Genomic DNA, 22,899 nt, shown 5'->3' with positions numbered 1-22,899 from the left:
TTATTTGAAACTTATCCTCTAATCAAAATCGATGTCCAACATTGTATAAATAAGTTCCGTGAACTTCCACAAGAATTTAAGTCGATGAGAATGTTTACTGGAAAATTCGATGGAACTAGTTAAAGAGCGTTAATGCTGACCGACTTGATAAAGATCGTATATGGCACAAATAAAAAAAAAGTCTATAATCGACGCACCCGCTTTGTTTATACATTAAAGATAAAAATTTACTGAAACACAAACAGGTTGTTTTCTCTACAAACAGTATTAAACTGTTCAAATTTTTAATTTCAAAAATTAATTAATTCTACTATTTAATTTTTTAATTTCAAAAATTAATTAATTCTACTGTTTCATTTTTTAATTTCAAAAATTAGTTAATTCTACTATTTAATTTTTTAATTTCAAAAATTAATTAATTCTACTGTTCAAATTTTTTAATTTCAAAAATTAATTAATTCTACTGTTCAAATTTTTTAATTTCAAAAATTAATTAATTCTGCTGTTCAAATTTCTAATTTCAATAATTAATTAATTCTACTGTTCAATTTTTTAATTTCAAAAATTAATTAATTCTACTATTTAATTTTTTTCAATTTAAAAAGTGATTTAATTTTACTGTTCAATTTTTTCAAATAAAGAGAAAATTTGCCAAGGGAAATGTAAAGTTATCCCAAAATGAAGGGCAGCAAAAAATTTGCAAACAAAACAACAATGCAGGAGAGATAACGAAATGTTAATTCAAAGAAAAACATCAATTTTCTCAACAAAAAAAAACATTCAAGAAAAAAATGGTTCAATTTTATTGATATAAGCAAAAAGGAGCAATTCAATGGAAACGATGGTACAATTTTCTAGAAACGAAACAGAAATTTTATTCATAGAAAGTAAAAATATGTGATTTTACCAAATGTATATTGAAAATAAAAATGCCATTTTATTGAAATTCAATTTAACCGAAAATTTTACTACGAAAACGAAAACGAGAAAAGAGAAACCAAAAATCAATTTTCGAAAAAAACTCAAAACGACATTGAAAGTTTTAACGAAGGATTGATCTTAAACGAAAAATTGATACTCAACAAAGAATCGATTTTTAACAAAATGTCAATCTTTAACAAAGAATGAAACAAAGAATTGATATTTTCTTTGTTATCAAAAACTTGTTCCAAGGAGACGTCATACAATGATCTAAAAAACGAAAAAAAAGATTGGATTTTAAAAGAAGAAGAAGAAGAAGAAGAACATGTATTAAATTTAATCAACGAAAAAAGGAAATTAAATTCTAAAAAGAAATTTGAAATGGGACGGAAGTACAAACATCGTTTGATACCTGAACAGGATCGTAGAATATGTGGTAGCATTTGTTTATGTCAGCTCACAATTGTGATTAGTTGCGTTGCTTTGGTTTATCTAAGCGTCGCCATCTATATACCATCTCATCGGTAAGTCACAATGTCGTGATTGTTTGTCCTACTATATATATGTATATACTGTATTAACCCTAATAGATCGAATATGCCATAGTTCCCCTATTTCTGTATATATAGAATAATCTAGCGCACCACTTTCAGTTACTCATTCAGAGGCGATCAATCTTATGATGTCAGTCCTTAATTTTATCTAGGGCTTTATCTTTATACGCAGAATTGACCGATATATTCTTTTTTCATGTTCAAAAAAAATAAACTACTCCAAAAACTACAATTTTAGGTTTTTCATTGAAAAAATAAATTTTTTAATTAAATTTAAATTTTAAAATATTACATTTTTATTCTAAGTTATTAATTTTCAGGTAATTGAAAAGAAATATTTTAGGGTTCAAGTCATTTTTTAAGAAATTTACAACAAAAAATTATTTTTCAATTTAATTTAACAAATTTAATTTAAAAATTTATTATTAATTATCAATTGACTAATTTCAAGTGTAATTAAAAAGCAATATTTTGAGGTTCAAGTAATTTTTTAAGAAATAAACAAAAAAAAATTATTTTTCAATTAAATTTTTCAATTTAATTTAACAAATTTAATTTAAAAATTTATTATTAATTATCAGTTGGGTAATTTTCAAGTGTAATTAAAAAAAAATATTTTGGGGTTCAAGTACTTTTTTAAGAAATTAACAACAAAAAATTATTTTTCAATTTAATTTAACAATTTAATTTTTAAATTTAATTAGAAAATTTATTATTAATTATCGATTGGGTAATTTTCAAATATAATTAAAAAGAAATATTTTGGCGTTTAATTCATTTAAAAAAAAAATTTTAAACAAAAATTATTTCTCAATTTAATTTACCGATTTAATTTTTAAATTCAATTTGAAAACTTAATTTGAAAATTCAATGTCCAAATAAAATTAAAAATTAAATTTTGAAATAATTTTTGTATAAATTTTGTGAAAAACACTTATCCTCCAAAATATTATATTTTTATTAATTTGTTATTGGAATTCATTAATTTTCCAGTAATCAGAAAAAAAATTTTCATATTTAATTAATCTTAAAGAAATTTATGACAAAAATTATATTTGAAAATTTAATTTCTAAATTTAATATGAAGACATAATTTGAAAATGTAATTTCTAAGTAAGATTTAAAAATTGTAAATTTATTTTTCAAATTAAGTTTAAAAATATTTTTTATATAAATTTCGTACAAAAAAAAAGACTTGAACTCCGAGATATTTCATTTTTATTGTAAATTATTAATTTTCCACTAATTAGAAAAAAATACTTTTGAGTTTGAATTTTTTTATAACAAATTTATACAAGAATTATTTATAAATTTAATTTTCAAATAAAATTTGAAAGTTTAATCTACAAATTGGATTTTCAAATTAAATTTAAAAATAATTTTTGTATAAATTTCGTAAAAAGAAGACTTGAACTCAAAAATATTATATTTTTTTGTAATTTATTAAATTTCCAATAATTAAAAAGAAATATTTTTCAATTTAAGTCTTTTTTATACGAAATTTAGACAAAAATATTTTAAAAATTAATTTGAGAATTTAAAAATAATGTCAAAAGTTACAGTCTTAAAAAAAAGACTTAAAAATCCAAAATATTTCTTCTTAATTACTCGAAAATTTATAAATTACAAGAAAAAATGAAATAAAAAAATTTAATAAAAAAATGCTTTTTTCCCATTTTTTCTTTGACTCGAATAACTTAAAAGAAACAGTAAACTCAGCAGTCGTAAATTCTGTTTGTAAAAAGAGAACTCCAGAACTTTTTACCCCATTTTCATTTTATGCTTTATGAATAGAACAAAAGGCCATGAATCCTTAATGTAAATTGATTTTATAAATAATAAATGAAATATTTTGTTTCAGTCACAAAACAATATTAATTAGATAAAAAAACACATTAAACAGATAATTTTGTTTAATAAATAGAGGAAATAATATAATATTTATAGTATAAAACAAACAAAAAATCTCCAAGAGCAAAAAATTTCAACTATAAAAAATTATTCTCTCTTAATTTTGAATCAGTTAAAAATCATGAATTTAACTGACAATCAGTGACTGACTGTTTGCTTCTGAATCAGTTAAAAACAACTGATTGTCAGTGAAAAAATGACTGATTTTCAGTACAAAGTTAATTTATTAAAAAATTAATTAATCAATTAATTAATCAATTAACTGAAAAATTAATTATAATTGAATAAGAAACCTACTGAAAAATGAGTTATTTTTAACTGACAATCAATTATTTTTAACTAATTGTCAGTATAGAAATATTACTATTTGAATCAGTGACTGACTTTTTGCTTCTAAATAAATTATTTTCAACTGATTCAAATTTAGAGAGTTTCGTTTAAAAAAAAATATGTCGAAAATCTAAAAGTTTGTTTCGAACGATGATGATAAATGTCTATACAAATATTTATGTGAAAATTAATCTTTAAAATCGTTTCAGAGCTTTTAATGCTGGTATCGATCCACATCCGGTGATGTGCCAAACAGTCAACGCAACTCTAGTAAATTCTTGCACATGGGCAAGTTGCGGTGAATGGTGTTTAACAAAAACAACCGGCTTTTGTCCCCAAATTCACGCAACTGTCAGGCGAAATGGCACTGACATTATTTTCGAAAATTGCACAAACAGTGCCAGCGTATATTGTCCTCAGGTAAGAAAAATCATTCCATATTTTCAATCCTATGATATAATTAATTGATAACCAGAATAATTTTCTCTATGAGAAAATTATTTATAAAAATCTGCTCCCTGAGCAAAAAAAAACATTTCTAAGTTAATTTACAAAAATAATTTTTCTTGACAAAAAAAATGTCAAAGTTATACAAGAAAATATTTTAATTTTCATTTCTAAAATATGGATTATTTTAGAAATTAATAATCCCAGAAAAGATAGTGCCGCGACGCTTATGAATAAAATATTTTTCAAATCAAAAACTTGCCGTTCGTTGAATTCTTACTATGGCAGCATCTCCTGGACCAATTTCTCGATGATCTGCACCTCACGTTCTCTCCTTCGATCTGAAATTCCGAAAAGTTGAAAAAAAATTAAAGAAACATTACCAAAAGATATTTTAATATTTGAACTGAAAAAAAAATTTATTTGATTCAAATAACCGATTACTTTTGACTATTTTCAATTAAATATTTACTTGAATCAAATAATTTTTACATCAGTCAATTAAATCGTAGTAAATTATAAATAATTATAATTTCTAAACACTTACACCGATCAGCATCCATCAGCACCCGATTCGTACCTTGAATCTTCCAAATTCACGATAACACTTCACTCAAACTTCTGAATTTATTTTTTATATAAAAAAAATTTTTTTCACAAAATATCGATCGCGGTTTAAAGAAATTCGACACTCCCGAAAAAGCTATTTTAAAAAGACACTTAAAAAAAACTCAGGCGCACTCCCGAACGCGTTTTAAATAAAAAAATAAAAACATTTTTACTAAATTAACAATAATAATTCGCGGTTAAAAATAAACTTTCATTCCGAAGAAACTGCGATTTTACGAAATAAAAAAATAAACGCGAACATTCAACGAGATACGGTATAAACGATCGCGAAAAACACTCCCGAAATTTTTCTACGATAACAACACTCGAACACTTCCAAAATACAGTTTCCAGATATTCGTAATAGTGAAAAAAGTAAATAATTCACTGAATTACGAAGAGAATTGTGCCAAGTTTTCTTCTTTACTAATCCGATGCTCAATGGAATTGGGAATTACCTGTATTCACAAACATAAATTTTACGAAATTTCGATTATTTGGAATTTTTTCAATTAAATGTATATTAGAATATAAAAACTTCAAATAATATAAAAAAAATTCGATTAAACTTTTTCAAAAAAATTAATTTCAAAATTCAATTACTTCTAAAAATTCACGCTGTATTACTTTTCATATTCAATTTTTTTCTAAAACTTTATCTAGAATTCAATTTTAAATCAATTCTTATTAAAAAGTCCTTTGAGAATTTAATTATTTAAATACAAAAATAATTCAATTATTTAATAATTGGATACTTTTTAAAATTGAATACTTATAAAGAACTTTATCAAAATTTTTTAAAATAATTGAATTGATACGAAGAATTTTATTTACATTTTTAAAAATAATTGAATTCTTGCAACGAATTTTATTAAAAATTTTCAAAATAATTGAATTCTTAAGATGAATTTTATTAAAATTTTTCAAAACAATGAATTCTTAAGAAGAATTTTATTATTTATAAAAATAATTGAATTCTTGTGATCAATTTTATAAAAAGATTTTTTAAATAATTGAATTTCTTTGAAAATTATATTATTTATGAAAATAATTAAATGTTTGCAAAGTATTTTAGTGCAAAGTAAAAAATTGTTTTAAAAATAATTTAAAATTATATTAAAAATAATTGAATTAATTTTATAAAAATCATTTTAATTCTATTATTATCTATTAAAACTTTAACTGCAATTAATTTATAAATCAATTTTAATTAGAAAATTCTACGAGAATTCAATTATTTGAATACAAACATAGATAATTTATTGAATAATTGAATCTTTCTTGAAATTTAATTCTTAATAATTACATTTTTCAAGGAATTCGTTTAAAATTTTATTAAAAATAATTGAAATTCTGAAATGAGTTTTATTATTTATGAAAATAATTGAATTATTGCGAAGAATTTTATAAAAAAAATTTATGCAAATTCTATTGATTGAATTCCTGTGAAATTTTCATTATTCTAGAAAATAATTGAATTATTTTGAGAAATTTTATTAAAATATCAGATATACAAATTATTTAATTAAGAAAATTTTTTGAAAATAATTGAAATTTTCAATGAATTTTATGAAACTTTGGAAAATAATTGAATTCTTGTGATGAATATTGTTATTTATGAAAATAATTAAATTCCCTGAAAAGAATTTTAAAATTTATGAAAATAATTGAATTACTGCGAAGAATTTAATGCCAAATTTTTAAAACATTTCATTTTTTCGAAAAAATGTATGCAAATTCTATTTTAAAGAATTGAAATCCTGGGAAATTTTTATTTTTTAAAGAAAATAATTAACTGTTTGTGTAGAATATTCTTAAAATTTTTGTTTAATAATTGAATTCTTTTGGGAAATTTATTTAAAATAGTAGAATATTGAAAATCATTGAAAATAATTTAAATTTTTCCATGAATTTTTAAAAAAAATTGAATTTGATTACTTTTGAAAAGAATTGAATTCTTGTGATTAATACTATTAGTATTTATGAAAATAATTAAATTTTACAATTAATTTTATTAAAATTCCTGAAAATAATTGAACTTTGTCGAAGAATTTTGCTAATTCATTTATAAATATAATGGAAATTTTGACGAGAATTTAAAAAAGATTTTTAATATAATTTAATTTCTGCGAAGAATTTTATTACTTTTGAAAATAATTGAATTTCTACAATCATTTGTAACTTCTCAAAAATTCCCCAAATTATATGGTTCAATTTACGAACTTTTCGTGCTTTTTCAATAAAAATAACGAACTTTATGGACCTTTTTTCAAAAAAACTGACTTTTACTGATTTCAAGCAAAGAGCCGGAGTGGGGACAATGAGAGTGAGTGAGAAAATCGGATCTTTCTCTCTCACACTCATTGCCCCCACTTTTACTATTCGCACCTTAGTTGCGCACAACGCGTATTCGTAATCTTTTGCGCACATCATTTCTCCGCCCTTCTATAATACAAAAGCTGAGTTATTATTGAACATCAGCACAAAATATAAAATTATAATTCCAAATGACAAATAAATAAATAAACAAAAAAGATATTTATAAAATTTAGAAGATAACATAAAAGTGCCGTACGCAGAAGAGTAAAAAATACAGTCCCTATTTTTTTTATAACAATTAAAAAATATTTACTTACGTACAAACTGGTTCGTAGAATTAATCACAATCCAATGTCCAAACTCCACAAGGCACAATTCTCACTTCCTCGATTCCGGAAATGAAAAGTGTAATTACACTTGACTAGGTTAGCTTCCAATATTCTCTTCAATAATGGATCGGAATGTTTCATCAATAGAAACAAATAGGGTTTTCGTTCATTCACAACTCATATCCTTTCTTTGCAACCCACTTTCACTCTCTTGTAGCTTTCTCTCTCCTTAAAAATAAGTAAAATAAACAAACAATAAGTAAATAAAAAAAGGTAAATGAGAAAAAGTATAAATAAAAAAAAGTAAATACAAATAAAATATATTACAACAAACGAAAAAAAAACCATAGACTCCAAAACATAACAAAAAAAATATTTTCAGGTAAACTTGGGCGCAGTGAGAAAGTACAATTGCAACAACGGTAGCGAATGTAGTGTACTGACGGGTGTTTTTAATTGTAGTAAAGGACATTGCGCCAATATCAGTGAACTAATGTTGTGTCACTATGTAGCGGATGGAATAACAGTTGACGCTGATAAGGACAATTTGAAACTCAATGGTTACTTTAGCTGCCTGAATTCACGGTGCACGAGAATACGTAAGGCATTCTCGTGCGATCGTTACTGCCCAAAAATAAGTACATCAAATATAAATGTGTTCCTCATGCAAAATGACAACATTGTAACAGCCTCATGCTCTCGTGCAATAGCCTTAAATAGAGCCAATGGTAATTTGCTAGGTGAACGGCTCGAGACTCCACAACAAATTTGGGACCACTACAGCGATCCAATTGTTACAAGTTGTTTTCTTGTATCCCGAGAAGGAAGTAGAATCAGGTATGAAAAACTGCCGTTACTCCATTCTTTCTTTTTTTCCACTCTATCTTTATTTCTTTTTTCTATATGTATAACTTATCCCCACTCCAATAAATTTTTCCACAAACTGAACCGAAGTGGGGACTATGAGAAGGAAAGAGAAAGACTGGAACTTCTCTCTCGCACTCGTTGCCCCACTCTAACATCCTTTTTCCTCAAACTAAACCGGAGTGGGAACTAAAGTATTAGAAGTGCTAAAAAAACGATTTCTTAAGCAGCGAATAATTTTTTTTTTTTTTGTTCATTTTCAGAGTGGAGGATTGCGTAAATGGTACATATTTGGACAAGGCATTAATTCCACAGCCTTCGACGAATTTCACGACATTTTTGAATCTTTATGAGAAAAGTCTGACACGTCCTGTGGATCCGACAAATGTTTTCGTGCCAGCCCAACGTACATTAACTATTTACAATACTTCTAGACTTTACATTAATCTTGAAGGTTGTGTTAATACTTTACGTGGCGAGTGTCGAGAATTTCTACAAACCCACGGCAGGGATGGAGATAATCAAACTGCACAGAGCAGATATCCTTGCTATTACAACAAGGTAAAGAATAATTACAATACAATGTACAATATTAATGTTTATTAATTTTCTTGTTCTTGAAAGTATTCTTTTTCTACCTTCTTTTTTCTAGGAAAAAAAAATAATTTTCCTAACAAGAGAACAAAAAAGTACAAACACATTTTTTTGCTCACTTTAACGCAACCACAACTTCAATATTTTTGGGTTCTTGAAAAACACTTTACTTATTTAATAGTCTTCACCCTTTGGTAAAAAATTTAAATTTATTAAAAATTCAAAAAACCGAATTTCTTAAAATTCAACATTTTTTCTTCTTTTTTATGGCATTTCGCTTCAATATTTTTGTGCTCTTTAAAAACACTTTACTTATTTAAAAGTCTCCACCCTTTGGTAAAAAATTTAAATTTATTAAAAATTATCAAAAATTCAAAAAACCGAATTTCTTAAAATTCAATATTTTTTCTTCTCTTTTATGGCATTTCGCTTCAATATTTTTGTGCTCTTCAAAAACACTTTACTTATTTAATAGTTTTTATTCTTTGGTAGAAAATTAAAATTTATTAAAAATTATCAAAAATTCAAAAAACCGAATTTCTTAAAATTCAACATTTTTTCTTCTCTTTTATGGCATTTCGCTTCAATATTTTTGTGCTCTTCAAAAACACTTTACTTATTTAATAGTTTTTATTCTTTGGTAGAAAATTAAAATTTATTAAAAATTATCAAAAATTCAAAAAACCGAATTTCTTAAAATTCAACATTTTTTCTTCTCTTTTATGGCATTTCGTTTCAATATTTTTGTGCTCTTTAAAAACACTTTACTTATTTAAAAGTCTCCAACCTTTGGTAAAAAATTTAAATTTATTAAAAATTATCAAAAATTCAAAAAACCGAATTTCTTAAAATTCAATATTTTTTCTTCTCTTTTATGGCATTTCGCTTCAATATTTTTGTGCTCTTCAAAAACACTTTACTTATTTAATAGTCTCGACTCTTTGGTAAAAAATAAAAAATTATCGAAAATTATCAAAAATTCAAAAAACCGAATTTCTTAAAATTCAACATTTTTTCTTCTCTTTTATGGCATTTCGCTTCAATATTTTTGTGCTCTTCAAAAACACTTTACTTATTTAATAGTTTTTATTCTTTGGTAGAAAATTAAAATTTATTAAAAATTATCAAAAATTCAAAAAACCGAATTTCTTAAAATTCAACATTTTTTCTTCTCTTTTATGGCATTTCGCTTCAATATTTTTGTGCTCTTCAAAAACACTTTACTTATTTAATATTTTTTATTCTTTGGTAGAAAATTAAAATTTATTAAAAATTATCAAAAATTCAAAAAACCGAATTTCTTAAAATTCAACATTTTTTCTTCTCTTTTATGGCATTTCGCTTCATTATTTTTGTGCTCTTTAAAAACACTTTACTTATTTAATAGTCTCCACTCTTTGGTAAAAAATTTAAAATTATCTAAAATTATCAAAAATTCGAAAAACCGAATTTCTTAAAATTCAACATTTTTTCTTCTCTTTTATGGCATTTAGCTTCAATATTTTTGAGCTCTTCAAAAACACTTTACTTATTTACGCACGGTGTCTAACAAGGATCGAGAAAATAATTCTTTGACTTTTTCCCTGACTTTTTCCTAATTTTATTTCTGTTTTCTTGGGACAAAAATATGGTAACTGACATGTTTAACAATAAATTAATATCTAATGATAGTAATAAACAATAATAATAATCTTCTAATTTTTTTTAGATAAAAAAAAACTTTTATTCACAAAAATTTTAATTTTTGTATAAATTTTTAGAAATTTTCCTGACTTTCAATGAAATTCTCTGACATTCCATGACTTTTCCATGACTTTTCCATGACTTTTCCCTGAACAAAAAAATTCCCAGTCTTTTCCCTGACTTCCCTAACTTCCTTGACCGTTAGACCTCCTGAATTATACATACCTAAAAATTTTTATAAAATTCATTGTAAAATTCAATTATTTTCACAAAAAACCATATTCATCACATAACTCAATTATTTTCTAAATTAATCAAATTCATGGGAAAATTTCAATGATTTTCAATATTCTACAATTTTAATTAAATTTCATAAAAGAATTCAATTATTAAAAACAAATTTTGATAATATTCTACACAAAAATTCAATTATTTAAAAAAAAAATTTCACAAAATAATTCAATTATTTAAGGGGATTTGAACCTTGATGACGTCACAGTTTGTGCAAAGCATTAGTTTTAAATCTGTGACGTCATCATGGTTCAAATGCCCTTAAAAACAATTTTGACAAACCTATACACGAATATTCAATTATTTTCTAGAATAATGAAAATTTCACAGGAATTCAATTTTTTTTTATAAAATTCTTCCCAATAAAAAATAAAAATGTTTCATTTCAGAACAACTCCTTTATGGTGGTAGCTCGCTTCGACTTGAATAAAACACGAACGGAACTTTTGATAGCCATCATAGTGCCATCAACTTTATTCGTCATAAGTCTCACGACACTGGTAATTATAACACGATCAGTGCAAGTTGGTGACGACGCAAAAATGAGATGTCGATATTGTTCCGATAAACAGGAAAATGAGGGTGAAGACGAGGGACTTGTAGCTGGATCATCAGCACCATACCATGATCACGTCAACGAAAATGAGGTCAGAACAACTCTCTAGTCTTTTTTCAAATTGAATCAAATTTCACTAAACAAAACCTGTCCTTAACAATTTAACTTCAATGAAGATTCACTCCTTTTTGAACTTTTGAAAACAGCGACTGTTTTCACTTATTTTAGTCAAATATTCAACTACTTCGACTTTTTCGGGGTTTTATAGTCTCTCTGAGAATTAAAATTTCCATCCCTATGTCAAAATAACCCAAAAAAAAAAGAAAATCTTCATTCAAGTAAAAGAACAATTTTTAAAATTAGTGAAATTCCTTCACATACAAACACAGGGTTGCTACGCAACCTCGAAACCTGGAAAATCAGGAAATGTCAGAAAATTTTATAAACCTAGAAAAAACCTGTAAAAGTCAGGGAATTTGAAATGAGCAAAATCGTGGCAACCCTGAAAGATATAATAAAATAATTTAAGACTAAAAATACCTCAAATACCCACTTAATAATTATTTTCCGAATTTTTTTAATAAATACGTTTTGTGTGCCATTTCAGATTGATCTTTAGTTTTCAATAAAAAAAAAAATGCGTGTTCATTTACAACCATGTGATAAATTTTTTATCGGATTCTCCGAAAGTTGCGCACAACCATGGTTCCATAATTATCATCATTCTTTTCGAAATCATAACTACATATTTCTCTCTCTCTCTCTCTCTCTCATTCTACAAAAATGCATGCTCTCTATTTTGTAACTTATAATCATCAATTCTGGGTAAGTGGATCTCACTATTTTAATTTCAATTTTAATACCCGTCTTTACATTATACTTGTTATTTAACTTAAATATAGATTTCTCAATATAGTTCAAGTAATATCGACAATAAATGTAAAGTTTTCTTAACTCTGTTACTTGTTTATTAATAAAAAATAGTCTCTTCTAAATATTTATTTAAATAGAAAAAAACTATTTTTCTATTTTCTATTTAGTATATGATAATTAATATAAATTTCCAAATTATTATCCTAATTTCAATTTATGTATAATTATTATTTACTATTGAAAATTAATCCCCTTTGTATATATTTTCGCATTTAAAAAATTACAAACAACTTAAAATTGTTTGCTCTTAGCTATCTTTCTTCAGAGCCCGTCATAATTATAAAATTTATAATTTAATATCAATTTTTAATTTCTCATGTGCTTTTCTCAATTCATTATAATTATCACTGCCTTTTCATTCCTTTATTTACGCACTTAAGAAAAATTTATTTGATTCAAATAACCACGATTACTTGACTATTATCAATTAAATATTTACTCGAATCAAATAATTTTTATTTCAGTCAATTAAATGGTATTTGCTTCAATTACTGAAATTATTGGTTCGTTCAAATACCATTGTACTGATTTAATTAAAAATTATTTGATTCAAATAAATATTTATTTGATTCAAGTAAATATTTATTTGATTCAAATAAATATTTATTTGATTCAAGTAAATATTTATTTGATTCAAATAAATATTTATTTGATTCAAGAAAATATTTACTTGAGTCAAATAAATATTTATTTTACTCAAGTAAATATTTTCTTGATAACAGACAAAGTAATCATTTACTTGAATCAAATAAATTTGTTTTCCAGTGTGTCGACAAAAAATCATCAATATCGAAAAACGAATACAAAAAATAGTTATTAAAAAGAAATTAATTTTTCTATTTGTAGAAATATTTATGTTTAATCACTGCCCTGCGTAAAATAGCGAGAATATTTAATATAAAAAGAAAACTTTTAAAAGAAATCGTTTTTTAATAAAAAATACGATAGAAATATTTAAGTATTATATTCGTATAATAAATTCATTAATTTATAATATTATATATAATAACGATCAAAATTTATACTCTTGTGAAAGTAGACATAGAAGAAATATTCTTATATTTACTCCTATAAAATTAAGCTCATTATGTTAATTGAAATCTATAAAAAAAAATATATATATACCTACAATATCGTTTAATTGCTAATTAACCGGAAACCAAAAGCAAGAAAAAAAAATATGTACCCGAAAAAAAGAATTTGAATTTTTTGATACTCGAATTATTTTTTAAAAAAATACTGTATTTTCGACTCTTATTGTAAAGCCTAACGCAAAAGATGCGAGGAAAATGAAAGTAAAATAGTATTTTTAATACAATTATAATCAATTTAACAAATTCAAAAAATTCTACAAGATTACGTCCTAACTGGAAAATAAACTAAATAAATAAAATAAAAAACAATAAAAAAAAAGTTCAATTTAATAATCCCTTTTTTTTATCTGCGACTATTCAAACTTTCAACTTCCTCCATTTGAAAACAAACAAAAAAAAAACTGAAGCATATGTAAATAAAACAAAAACAAAATTTAGAAAGTTACCCTCTCGTTGGGGCCAAAAACTGTGCATCGTAAATGTATTTCTGCAAACTGTTGCCTTGAAACCATTTTATATCTTATAAATGAAAGTGAAAAGCAAATTATTATATAATCAAAAAGAAAAAAAACTAAACTTTTTTATGTGATTTTACGAAAAATTAATTTTGCATTTGCAAGGAAAAAAAGTATATTATATATTGTTTCTCAAATCGATAATCTCTCTAATTTTAATAAAATTATTTTCAAAATTATAATCTCCATTTTATTAAAATTAGAGATCCTTATAATTAACATATTATATAATCGAATTCTCATAGTAAAATATTCCTATAATCGTATATATAATAATAATGTATCTAAACTAAATTATTTAATCGAATCGCTTTCGATGTTGGCACTGATTAAAAAATAATTACCGAATCATACTCATTCAATTATTGCTAAAATTCACGTCTTTATGAGTAAAATATAAATATTTTTAATTCATCTCTACCTTTTATATAAAAATCATTTAATATGATTAAAAAAAGTATTTTTAAATTTAAATTTATTAACTTTATTTTTAAAGAGAATATTTAAAATTTTTGATTCAATATCTAAAAGAAAAGATATTAAATATATTTTGTTTCAAAAAAAAAACGAAAAGAGATTTTAACTAATTTTAACTAATTTTAATAAAAATAATAATTTTAATAATAATGAATTTTAATTTTAATCACTATTATGCTCTGTCTATATTTGAATCAGTAAAAATGTTTACTAATTCGAATTAGTAACTGACTTTTCGCTTTTGAATTAGTAAATTTTATTAGAATTAGTAAATTTTACTAATATATTTAAATAAATTAGTGTAAACTACTATTTATTAGTAAAATTCACTAATTAAAAATCAAAAAATTCAGTCACAAATAAGTAAACATTTTTACTAATTCAAATTTAGGGAGCTAATAATATATAAATATTAATAAAAATAGAAAATGTTAATATTTAATAATTTGCAATAATTAAGAACTATAAAATTTAGTTAATATTCAATAATTGTAATAACTATTAATATAATAACAAATATAATTACTAATTAATTATGTATTATATAAATTAATATTTAAGTATTAATAATTTATTATAATTAAATAAATTAGAATTTTAATTATTTAATTATTAAAATAAAAGAATTATTATACTGTTACGTTTTAATAATATTTTATACTAAAATTATAAATAATTATTCTTTGTAAATATTAATTTTTCTGCATAAAAACTGTACTGTTAGTTCGAATCATTTTCATCTACTTTTTAATACACTCGGTCTAATTACCTGACTAAAATGTAAAATTTCCGAAAAACTATCACTATTTTATTTGTACAATTACTAATAACGAAAATATGCAACAGAAGCATATACACATTGCGATTTCTAAGAATCTAATATTATATTAATTATAATTATGACAATTTATTATAATTATGACAATTATGACATTAATTAAATTTATACTAATTGCTTTTACTAATTACTATTCTTAATTAAAAAAATTAATATTCTACAATAATATTGATAGTAATTAAATAAAAGAAATTAATTTAATTATCGAAATTAATTTTATCTCTGTTATTAATAAAAAATTTTTAATGATAATTAATTATAATTTGTAACATAATTATAATTAGTTAAAAAAAAGATTAAAGATATATATTTTAACGCAACGATATAGTGATTAAAAAATTGTTAAGAGAAAATAAATAGTTTTAGGAGCAATTGTTTGTTCGATAAAAAAGAACATTTTATTGGCTGAGCAAAATGATTATTCGCAATGCGCTTTTATACTTCACTTGCTGGTCCACCTGTTACTTCATCGACCAAATGAATAATAATTTTATAATCTAGTTATAAAAGTCCTTTGAAAGTGTTCAAGGGAATAAAAAATGAAATTAATTCTCATTAATTAATAACTGATCCACTTTCTCATCTCACAATATACATAAAGGAAAAAGTGTTCAGTTCATTTAAAAAAAAAAATTATATTCATTATCATTAAATGAATTTCTAAATAACAAATCAATATCAAAAGAAAAGAAGAAACAAAAAGCGCTTTATAAAATTCTATGCACAGACTGTACGTTTAATTATTTAACTATCGATTTACGATGTTCGATCAGTGCAAATTAATTTCTTAAGGAGGTGCCAAATATATTTTATTACAACATTCAATTCCGTATTAAAATTTTACCAAAAAATGACAAATTATAATAATAAAAACCTAATGACTATCATAATTATTATAAGAATAATTATAATAATTAAAATAATAATTATAGTAATTATTATTATAATTTATGATTTTAAAAAGATAAATTATAATTTACGACCAAAAAAAATGAATTAAAAAGAATATAATTATAATCGACGATAAAAAAATAATTTACAATTATAATCGACGATCAAATAATAAATTATAATTATAATCGTTGAAAAAATAATTAATTATAATTATAATCGACCATAAAAAAATAATTTATAATTATAATCGACGATGAAATCATAAATTATAATTACAATCGCTGACAAAATAATAAATTACAATTATAATCGACGATAAAGGAATAATTTATAATTATAATCAACGATCAAATAATAAATTATAATTATAATCGTTGAAAAAATAATTAATTATTATAATTATAATCGACGATGAAAGAATAATTAAAATTTTTATCGACGATAAAATAATAAATTTTAATTATATAATCGACGATAAAAAGAATAAATTATAATTCTAGTCGACGATAATAAAAATAAATTACAATTACAAAATATTTCTAATTAAAAAAAAATGTTGTAAATTATAATTCACACACTTTTTAAATTTATAATAATTTACCTAATACCTATAATTGTATTAATATCATAAATTATATTTCTGATAAAAGTTGTATATTGAAATAGAAAAGAAGAAAAAATTATACAAAAATACTAAAAAATAAAAAAATAGACGAAATAGAAATATATATAAATGTATCGAATAAAAATAACAAATATTTATTAGATTTGGTACCCTCTTATTAAATGAAACATAAAAATTTTTCTCCCAATATAAAAATTTAATATTTATATATACAATTTATGCAAAATTTGCGCTCTCTTAATAAAAAATTCTCCGAAAATGTAAATTGTAAATCTACGTGCCTTCGCGGTTTATATTTGCTAATTACCACTGATCGTATTTTCACTCAACGATATCATAAAATAGTAAAAAAAAATAATATATTCATGCCATCAATAAAATTGTCAAACAAAATCTACTAAAACAAAAAAAAGAACAAAGAAAATTTGTAAACATCTCTTCAGAATATACTTTATGCTGTATGTGTTTTGTAATAAACTCTTTAAATAATCTTTACATTCGGTTTCATTAATATTCAACTTTAAAATATTAGAAATAAAATTTATATTCTAATTTCTAAATTCATTCGATTTTTTTTTCTTTTAATTTAATTTTTATTTATTATTTTGTTATTTATTTATTTATTTATTTATTTATTTATTTATTTATTGCTTTATTATTCATCAAATAAGCCTTCGAAATTTGTTATTGAAATTTTTAAAATTACCGTTTTTTGAGATGCAATTATTTTTAAAAACAATTTTACGAATTAATGGCGTTATCTGATAAAAATCGTAATGTAATCTTTAGAAGAATAATAACGTGTACATAAATATTGTTAATAGCACTTTGCGTGATAAGTGACAGTTAAAAATGAGGGCATCTTTTAGTCAAACTTTCAAAAAAATTATTTCTTATGAAAAGAAAAATAATCAATATAGGTACGAAAAACACAATAACATTCAAATCACTAAACAAATAAAAATTCTTTCCAAAAAGAAAAATTTCTAATAATAGAAATTGAAGGGCTACATAAAATAAGGGGACGAACGCATGGTTGAAAGGGATAATATCAGTCAGGTAGCAGCGAGCGGCTCAAGGCTTGTCACTGCTACCCGACTGGTAGTATCCCTTCCAAGCCTCGCGTTCGTCCCCTTATTTTATGTAGCCCTTCAATTGTTTCCGTAAAAGAAAAATTTCTAATAATAAAAATTGTTTCCGCAAAAATTATTTTACAGTAAATAAAAATTGTTTCAATAAAAATTATGTCAATGGAAATTATTTCAATAATTATAAAATTTGTTTCAATGAAAATTATTTCAATAATTATAAAATTTGTTTCAATGGAAATTATTTCAATAAATAAAATTTGTTTCAATGAAAATTATGTCAATAAATAAAATTTGTTTCAATGAAAATTATTTCAATAAATAAAATTTGTTTCAATGAAAATTATTGCGATAAATAAAATTTGTTTCAATGAAAATTATTTCAATAAATAAAAATTCCTTTAGTAAAAATTCTTTCAATAAATAAAAATTCTTTCAATAAAAATTATTTAAATTAAACTTACTTCAATAAATAAAAATCCTCTGAATAAAAATTATTTCAATAGAAAGAAAAATTTGTAAATTAAATTGACAAAAAGTTTTTAATTATTTTCCAATTCCGAATTTTCCGAAAATTCTGAATGCAAAAAATATTTTCAATTATAAATTATGAACGATTATCAAAGATTCTTGTGCTCCTTTTCAAAAAATACAATTTGTGAATTAAATATTAGATACTTTTTTTTTGAAAAAAAGTCTTTTGTACTATATTTAAATTTAAAGTACATATAATTTTATATAATTTCATATATGGAGTAATTTAGTATTAAATATCCAGGTCAGGTGTTAATATTTAACAAATTAAAGTACACGAATGTGGAAAGAAAGATAAGTTCAAGGAAATGTCGTTAGCATTTCCGTTTCTCGAGTCCAGTTCTGAAAGCGATAACACCCATTGAAAAGGGCAACTGGAAGGTCATGAGAATCGATATATAGGGTCAGGTAAAAGTTTATACATGAATCGATGCATTTTTGCACACCCCATCGACTCCTGCATCCTTTTTTTTCCACGGAAAATGCGTTTTCCAATGTTAAAATAAGTTTAAAATAAAAATAGATAATAACAATATTGAATCTTTCAGTACCGTATCGACAGAATTGGAAAAATATAACTTCAAGTTATATTTTATATATTGCAAATTTTTCAATAAATTTTAAATTTACAGTAAACGATAGAAAAAAGAAAAGACAGATCCTTTCTTAAAAATAAAAATATAAAAGAAATAAAATTAGCACTTACCTTTAATTCCTCCTGACGTCTATAGGCATGCAGCATCAATTGCTTCTTCTCGTCCTCAGACATCAAAGGCTCTCGTGCCGGTCTTCCGGAACCACGTTTATGAAGTTTGACAATCACCTTTGTCTTTTCATTTTTGCCAACAAAATCCTTGATTTTCATTCCTCGTAACATTTCCTTGCCGGAAAACCATAATTGTGCCAGCTGCCCGTCAATCACCTGAAATAAATCGAAATTTCGTTATATTTCATTAAAATCAATTGCTGTAGAAAATTTGTCTTCTCTCGTTGTTATTTTACTAAAAAAAAAGAAAAATTTTATAAAAACCTACTTCTAGAGATGCTTGGGTACCACTTAAATCCTCAGTATTCTCAAATTCTTGACGAATTACGTCGTGTGGTGGAAGTCCCATGGGATAAACAATTGTCACAGCGCCTCGCAATAAATCCAAAGAATCTTGGACAATTTTTTGTGTCACTAATTTTTCTTCCAGTACCAATTTCTGAAAATTAGTCATAAAAGTTTATTAAATTAAAAGAATTAAATTAAAAAGTAAATTAAATTGAAAATTTTAAATAAAATAATGTAATAATAATAATTTTTCAGGTAAACATGGAATAAACAAAGAAATAAATAAGTTCACGTTTCTAATCAACGATTTGAAAGAAAAAATATTTTTCTATTCAATTTTTATATATTATTACAGTTTTTAATGTATGATAGTTTTCAATTTAAAATTTAATATTGAATAATTTCAAATTTTATTTAATTACCTTGGAAATCATTGCTCGGGCGTCTTCGACTGATTTATTCAAAACTTCAACCATTGGTTTATTAGGTTGTTTGCCATTTCTCCGACCTAGTGGAATTGATAAATAGAAATTTGTTGTAATTTGCTATTCAAATTTACATCAAAATTTTAGGAAATAGAGTCATCTTGATCGATCTCTTTCGTAGATGGTGAATTATTCAACAATATCATTTAAATAATCTTGAATAATTCACGAAGAGAGTAAGTAGATACGATTTAATATGACATAACTAAATTAAGTAATAAGATAATATTTATTAATATTTTCCTACCAATAGGATCCTTTTTGAATTCGAATCCTCCCATGGGTGTGCATTTTTCTCCCCATTCATCTCTGAGTTTTAATTCCTCAACTTGCTCATCGGTCAATCCCATAATATTTGGAGGTAACATTGTTCCATGTTTTGCTAGTTCTTCAATTTCTGTAATTAAAATTTAAGATTCCATTAAAGTATAAACAATACAAATTCACAGTTATTCAAAATAAATGTATATAATTAAAATAAAATATTCACTAACAAAATTTATATAAACAAAAAAATTGAAAAAATTGAATTTAAATAAATATATTTACCATAACAAATTCGGGAGACTTTTAAACGTCCGTTGTAAATAATTGTTATTTCGTCAATTACATCATCAACATTGGTTTCTGTTGTCGTATCGTACAAGAATTGACTTTCATCACCATGTTTTACGTGAAAACGAACCATCCTAAAAAAATAATACAATTTTAAATTTTTCCTTTCCTTCCTATCCTATTCGCTCTCTAAGAATTTTTATTTCATTATTAAATATTTATAAAATAAAATTTTAATTTTCTGGAATAAAATGGAAATTTAAAAAGCATTTTTGAAAATAATACGTCTTGTTCGTGAAAATTAATAATTTTATAGAAGAAACTTTTAGGTTCTATCCTTAACCTCTTTTTATGTCAACAATATTATTATTCGTTAATCATAATATAATTGTTAAGATTTGTATATTATTAAATATCAAAATTATTTAGAGAAAAACGAAATAAAAAAAAAATATTTAAAAAGAAAAAATACATACCTTGAAATTAATGAAATTAATTTGCCGGTAACAAACGGAAATTATTTCGCGTATCTTCGTTGTCATAACAACACGCACATTGATCAAACTTCAAGAATTAGTTGCATAAGAAAAAATCCAAATTTTATAATTCTCCTCCTTATTTTTTCTACTTTATTAAACATTCTGTAAAAAAAATTAAAAAACCAAAGATTAAAAATCTCATATAATAAAAAATATTTTTGCAATAAAATTCTAAAGTTCTAGAAAACTATACCTTCTATCGAATTAAATCAAAACAACATTTGTACTTTTTTCAATTTAAACACGAATTAAAATTTCTTTTTAAAAACTATAAATTTTATTTCAAAATTAATTATTTTCAATTTATCTCTATCTACAGAAGAACTAATTTTAATTTTTAAATTAATATCGAAAATTGATTATTTCAGAAAAAAGGCCAACAGCACCAAGTATTTTTTATTTCTTCAGGAGTTGGTTCGCGTCTACGAGGATAAGCACGTGGTTCATTATTGCAAGGATGACAGAAATTTTTACGATTTTTAAAGTAACAGGACGTTCCTCTTGAATAATATTGCGGATTTCGATAGCAACGAATAACTCCTAAGAAATGAATTTCTCAAATACCCGTTTCATTATAGAAAATTATATAAATAAAATTAAAATCTCTTACTAAATTAAATACAAAAATTAAAAAAAAATTAAATGCAAAAATGTAATATAAAAATTTAATTCAAAAATTCAATTTATAAATCTAAATTATATGTTAATAAAATATATTTCTGTACTCACTTTTACATTTCGCACAATTTGTCGTCGATGCATCCATTTGCTGCGAATTCAAACAACGTCCTTGACAATGTTCACAAAATCTTTTGCAGGAATGCTTCAAATTATCACGAACTTCTCTAATCTCCTTCATCATTAATAAACATAAATTCATTATTTCTTTCGAATCATTTGTATCGGTTAGTGATTTTTCATCTTCAGTGGAAATTGACTTATCATCAAATTTTGGATATCGTTGAATTGTACTTTCAGCTGTAAAAGAAAAAAAGAAAGAAATTTAAATAAAAACCAATTTAAATTAAAAAATAAAAAAAAACTTCATTTGCAAATTCTTCAAAAATACAATTATATTTAAAAATAATTTTAAAAAATAAACAAATAAAATTCTTTAAAATATAAAACTTAATTCAATAAAATTTGAAAAAATTTCCAATTAATTGGAAAGTTAGATTTTTTAATTAAAAATTTAAACTTACAACTTAATGTTATTGTATTTGCTAAATTACTATTCGATGCTTTCAATGGAAGAGGCGATATTTTGTCAACTTGTATGCCAATGCTGATTCTTTCAAAAGAAGAAAGTTTCTTTTGCAGAAATTCCGTTCGTTTTTTTACATCCTCAAGGGCTTGAATTAAACGCTTTGCTGATGAATTTACAGAATTGCTTTTTGAATCTCCAGTTGGAATTCTTTTGCAAAATACAACATCGCAACATACTCGGCAACCTGGACAATAAGCTCCGCAAGATGGTGGGAATTCCGCTTGCAAATAATGCATTTTAGATTTTTACGACGACATTCTTGAAGATTTTAATATTCCACTTTCGTCTCTAACATGAAAATGAATAATAATAACAATAATGTTAAATTGTTTCAATACAATTTTTCCTAATAAACATTCATTTAATGTTTTTAAAGACAAAACAATTTTATCGACAATAAAAGTCAGTTGTAAACATTGCTGCGTGTAACGGAAAAAATATAAAAATCTCACCACATTTCCAAATATTTCGCTTTACGATGAAACAAAAACTTTTCCACACATGATTGCATCGAAAATGCACTTAATTACAACTGTATAATTTTTTCTAATTTTCAATAACAATAAATCGCAAAATTCTAACCTTACTCTTTG

At 23.5% G+C, this 22,899-nt stretch overlaps 2 protein-coding genes across 3 annotated transcripts; one reads left to right on the top strand and one right to left on the bottom strand.

The window, feature by feature from the left end:
• The first annotated feature begins 652 nt into the window (after positions 1 to 652).
• LOC122512449 lies at positions 653 to 21,629 on the top strand. 2 transcript variants are annotated; one of them, XM_043628281.1, is made up of 6 exons: positions 653 to 1,445; positions 3,926 to 4,136; positions 7,803 to 8,257; positions 8,548 to 8,845; positions 11,242 to 11,499; positions 21,408 to 21,629. In XM_043628281.1, exons 1-6 carry the CDS (start codon positions 1,303 to 1,305, stop codon positions 21,471 to 21,473), a joined length of 1,431 nt encoding a protein of 476 aa, XP_043484216.1. In that variant the 5' UTR covers positions 653 to 1,302; the 3' UTR covers positions 21,474 to 21,629. The 2 variants fall into 2 exon arrangements, with proteins under 2 accessions (XP_043484216.1, XP_043484217.1); XM_043628282.1 differs by lacking the exon at positions 21,408 to 21,629 and adding an exon at positions 12,016 to 12,367.
• Positions 21,111 to 22,839, bottom strand: LOC122512454. The gene is made up of 4 exons (XM_043628288.1): positions 22,759 to 22,839; positions 22,242 to 22,594; positions 21,769 to 22,017; positions 21,111 to 21,141 (listed from the first exon to the last, which is right to left on the bottom strand). Exons 2-4 carry the CDS (start codon positions 22,540 to 22,542, stop codon positions 21,125 to 21,127), a joined length of 567 nt encoding a protein of 188 aa, XP_043484223.1. The 5' UTR covers positions 22,543 to 22,594; positions 22,759 to 22,839; the 3' UTR covers positions 21,111 to 21,124.
• Between the last annotated feature and the right edge of the window lie 60 nt (positions 22,840 to 22,899).

This window comes from Leptopilina heterotoma, unplaced genomic scaffold (genome assembly GCF_015476425.1).
Source record: "Leptopilina heterotoma isolate Lh14 unplaced genomic scaffold, ASM1547642v1 Lhet_99, whole genome shotgun sequence".
Lineage (NCBI taxonomy): Eukaryota > Metazoa > Arthropoda > Insecta > Hymenoptera > Figitidae > Leptopilina > Leptopilina heterotoma.
The sequence above is the reverse complement of the archived record's forward strand: the minus strand, read 5'-3'. Positions and strand labels throughout refer to the sequence as shown.

Excerpts from the sequence above, each read along its gene's own strand:
- LOC122512454 (XM_043628288.1), bottom strand. The coding sequence starts at position 22,542 with ATGCATTATTTGCAAGCGGAATTCCCACCATCTTGCGGAGCTTATTGT. Across the intron at positions 22,018-22,241 it reads AAATACAATAACATTAAGTT|CTGAAAGTACAATTCAACGA; the intron begins GTAAGTTTAAAT and ends TTTCTTTTACAG.
- LOC122512449 (XM_043628281.1), top strand. The coding sequence starts at position 1,303 with ATGGGACGGAAGTACAAACATCGTTTGATACCTGAACAGGATCGTAGA. Across the intron at positions 1,446-3,925 it reads ATCTATATACCATCTCATCG|AGCTTTTAATGCTGGTATCG; the intron begins GTAAGTCACAAT and ends AAATCGTTTCAG. Across the intron at positions 8,846-11,241 it reads ATCCTTGCTATTACAACAAG|AACAACTCCTTTATGGTGGT; the intron begins GTAAAGAATAAT and ends GTTTCATTTCAG.